Source organism: Cibotium barometz, chromosome 40 (genome assembly GCF_041138505.1).
Source record: "Cibotium barometz isolate CiBa-2024 chromosome 40, ASM4113850v1, whole genome shotgun sequence".
In the NCBI taxonomy this organism is placed as follows: domain Eukaryota; kingdom Viridiplantae; phylum Streptophyta; class Polypodiopsida; order Cyatheales; family Cibotiaceae; genus Cibotium; species Cibotium barometz.
Genome location: NC_141085.1, coordinates 27,113,248 through 27,116,178, shown reverse-complemented (window position 1 = coordinate 27,116,178; position 2,931 = coordinate 27,113,248). Strand labels below are relative to the sequence as shown.

The 2,931-nt window shown below is 46.2% G+C and overlaps 1 protein-coding gene across 1 annotated transcript; it reads right to left on the bottom strand.

The window, feature by feature from the left end:
- Nucleotides 1-424: 424 nt before the first annotated feature.
- LOC147615367 (ubiquitin-ribosomal protein eL40 fusion protein) lies at nucleotides 425-2,161 on the bottom strand. Its single transcript, XM_086779458.1, has 5 exons — nucleotides 2,005-2,161; nucleotides 1,082-1,168; nucleotides 904-1,006; nucleotides 734-800; nucleotides 425-645 (listed from the first exon to the last, which is right to left on the bottom strand). The coding sequence occupies exons 1-5, from the start codon at nucleotides 2,105-2,107 to the stop codon at nucleotides 619-621; spliced, it is 387 nt and encodes a 128-aa protein (XP_086635584.1). The 5' UTR covers nucleotides 2,108-2,161; the 3' UTR covers nucleotides 425-618.
- Between the last annotated feature and the right edge of the window lie 770 nt (nucleotides 2,162-2,931).

Here is a 2,931-nt window from a genome sequence, read left to right as displayed (position 1 = left end):
TTCTACCCCACAATGGGTGGCAGAAAGGTAGTGAGTGTCCTCTTTTACACACACCGCCGGTGGCAGAAAGGTAGTGAGTGTCCTCTTTTACACACACCGCCGGGAGAGAGAGCCGCTTAACGTCGACTTTATTGTTCTAGAGAGACCAACCGATGGAGAGACTATTGATCTAGAGAGAGGGAATAGCCCTGCTTTTTTTGGGGGGGGGGTGGGGGGGGTGGATTACTGAATTTCACAACATGGAGGTACACTTGTGCAAGAACAAGACAAACACGAAGGGCACTTGATCAACCCATTAAGCATTGCCCGTGTAATTTAAGTTCTTTAACCATACAGGTCTAGTCTTCTTTACTCTTTATCACTCTCTACATGCATCATGGCCCCTGCCACAACAAGGTATTATCACATTGTATTGTTTGCGAGATTTGGAACACATGCACACGTCGTGATTATCAATTCACCAATAAAAAGTAGCACAAAATTTCTGTTCTTAAAAACATCATCCAAAATAGCAGAGGCCTCACCATTAGGCTACCTGAACTACCCTACAGTACACAGAAATCCCTAAGTAAAGCGAAAAGCCAAGGACTCCAACGAATGGCAACCCATGGTCAGCATCTACTTGATCTTCTTCTTGGGTCGAAGCTGCAGGAGCACATTGTGATCAGAATAAAATCCAGACCACTAAAATAGGGGTTAAAAGAGTCAACATGGATAATGAAAGCCTGCATACCTGATTGCTATGTCCACACTTCTTCTTCCTGCAATTCACAGCTCGGGGATGCAGACGTGCATAGCACCTGCAATTTGAAAAGGGGTAAAAAATCAAAACAGCCTACGAGCTAGGTTAGAATCATAACTCACACCTTCACAGAGAGGAGGAAGCCTCATGGAATAACTTACTTGCGGCAAATCATCTTTTCCTGGTTGTACTTCCTTGCCAATGCCATCAGTGACGGCTCAATGATGCCACCGCGCAACCTCAAAACCAAATGTAAAGTAGACTCTGCAAACATGCACACTTACACCATCAGAGAATGCAGTCAAGCATACATACATTTGAAATAGGTAGGTTTCAGACCTTTTTGAATGTTGTAATCTGCCAAGGTGCGCCCATCTTCCAGCTGCTTGCCAGCAAAGATCAGGCGTTGCTGATCAGGAGGAATTCCTGGGCAAAAAGCAATCAATTAGATTTACACTAGCTTGGCAGAGAGAACTTGACACAAAGGAAAACAGGCAACTCGAACAAACACTTCACTGTAACCTCGGAGTTTTCCACCAATGCATACTGAATCCTAAAAAATGCTGTTAAGAATCTTTAAAAAAAAACAGAACCATCCACACAATATCACATGTAGCAGTAAAATCCTAATTGCTTCCACATTGATAAGATGAAAGCCTAGTTCTTGACACATTCAATCACCAAGGCATATGTATGCCCTGTCACAAACCCTACATCTTCCACTCAAATGGTATTAGGTAAAACCTCGATGGCATGCACAGACTAAAACAGGCAGCTCAAACAAAAACTGTCACTAAAACCTTAAGGGTCTTCCACCACTGAACACTAAAATCTCAAAACATGCAATGAAGATAAAAAAGGCCCAGTTGTACCAGCTTCCACATAACATCAGATGTAGCAGTGAAACCCTAACTTCTTTACATCTATCGGGAAAACTCCTGTCCTCTTGCACAGTTGGTCGCAAACCCAGTACTTGTCAAATGGTATCAGAATCCCTCCAGGCGAGCGGGGATGGATAGATGAAATCCTAAAGCTCTTGTCGAGTGTAATCCAGAATTAAACCTAAGATCTTCAGCGCCTACTTCTTCCACAGACAGCTACACTGCGCAGAATTTTTGAATCTAACCGACGAAACAGCGACAAAAACCACACCACAAGCAGGAAAACGCAATTTACAGCAGAGAAACGTGCTCAAAGCAATTTGTACTCTGAGGCAGAGACAGAACAGACAGAGAAAAGCATGGAAGCGTGGAAAGGGGCACCTTCTTTGTCCTGGATCTTGGTCTTGACATTGTCGATGGTATCGCTGCTCTCGACCTCGAGCGTGATGGTCTTGCCGGTGAGAGTCTTAACGAAGATCTGCATCTTTACGCTCTCCCGCGCCGAGGCTCAGAAGAAAATAAATTGAAGTAGGAGACCTCCTTTGTACAAATCTCCTTTCCAACCCTAGTTCCCGAACCTAACGTGTCATTTTCTATTTTTCTAAAATTATAAATTTATAATTTTATGGCTTGATCACGTGTGTACGCACGTGCGCATGTGCTTGCGTGTGGGTAAGAGGCACTTTCTAGTGGCGGTGGGAGCGGGGCGGGGGATGCCTTTAATAAGTGAGGGACAAGGGATCCACGGTGGGGTGTGATTATCGGCGGCCATTCGCGAAAAAAACTAGGCCATTAATCCGACATAGCATGCAAGCCTTGCCGCGTGGGATGTCGGCAGCAAAAAGGGGCGCGGGTTTGCTCTGACGTGGCTATCGGGCTTGATCTTGGCCGTTTGTGAAAAAAACTAGGCCAGCGCAAAAAAACGAGGCCATTAATACGACGTGGCATGTAGGCCTTGCTGCATGGCATGTGGGCTACAAAAAGGGGGTGTGGGTTCGCTCCGACGTGGCTATCGGGCTTGATCTCAACCGTTCGCGGAAAAAAATTAGGCCAGGCGAAAAAACGAGGCCATTAATCCGGCGTGGCATGTGGGCCTTGCCGTGTGGCATGTGGGGGCGCGGGTCGCTTCGACATGGCACGCAAGTCCCAATATGCACCGTGCATGCAATCCAATTTCATGTGTGTGAAGATGATAGCGTCGCACCACTGCCGCAGGTTCGTGAGTTTTGAAGAGTTGCGCCAGGATTGGGAAATTACGCGCAGGCGGGCATATGTGGCCTGTCTTTCGAAAGCTCTACGCACCACTAT

Coding starts and splice junctions, on each gene's coding strand:
- LOC147615367 (XM_086779458.1), bottom strand. CDS start 2,107: ATGCAGATCTTCGTTAAGACTCTCACCGGCAAGACCATCACGCTCGAG. Junction 1,007..1,081: donor AGATTACAACATTCAAAAAG/GTCTGAAACCTA, acceptor GCATGTTTGCAG/AGTCTACTTTACATTTGGTT. Junction 646..733: donor AGTGTGGACATAGCAATCAG/GTATGCAGGCTT, acceptor GTGCTCCTGCAG/CTTCGACCCAAGAAGAAGAT.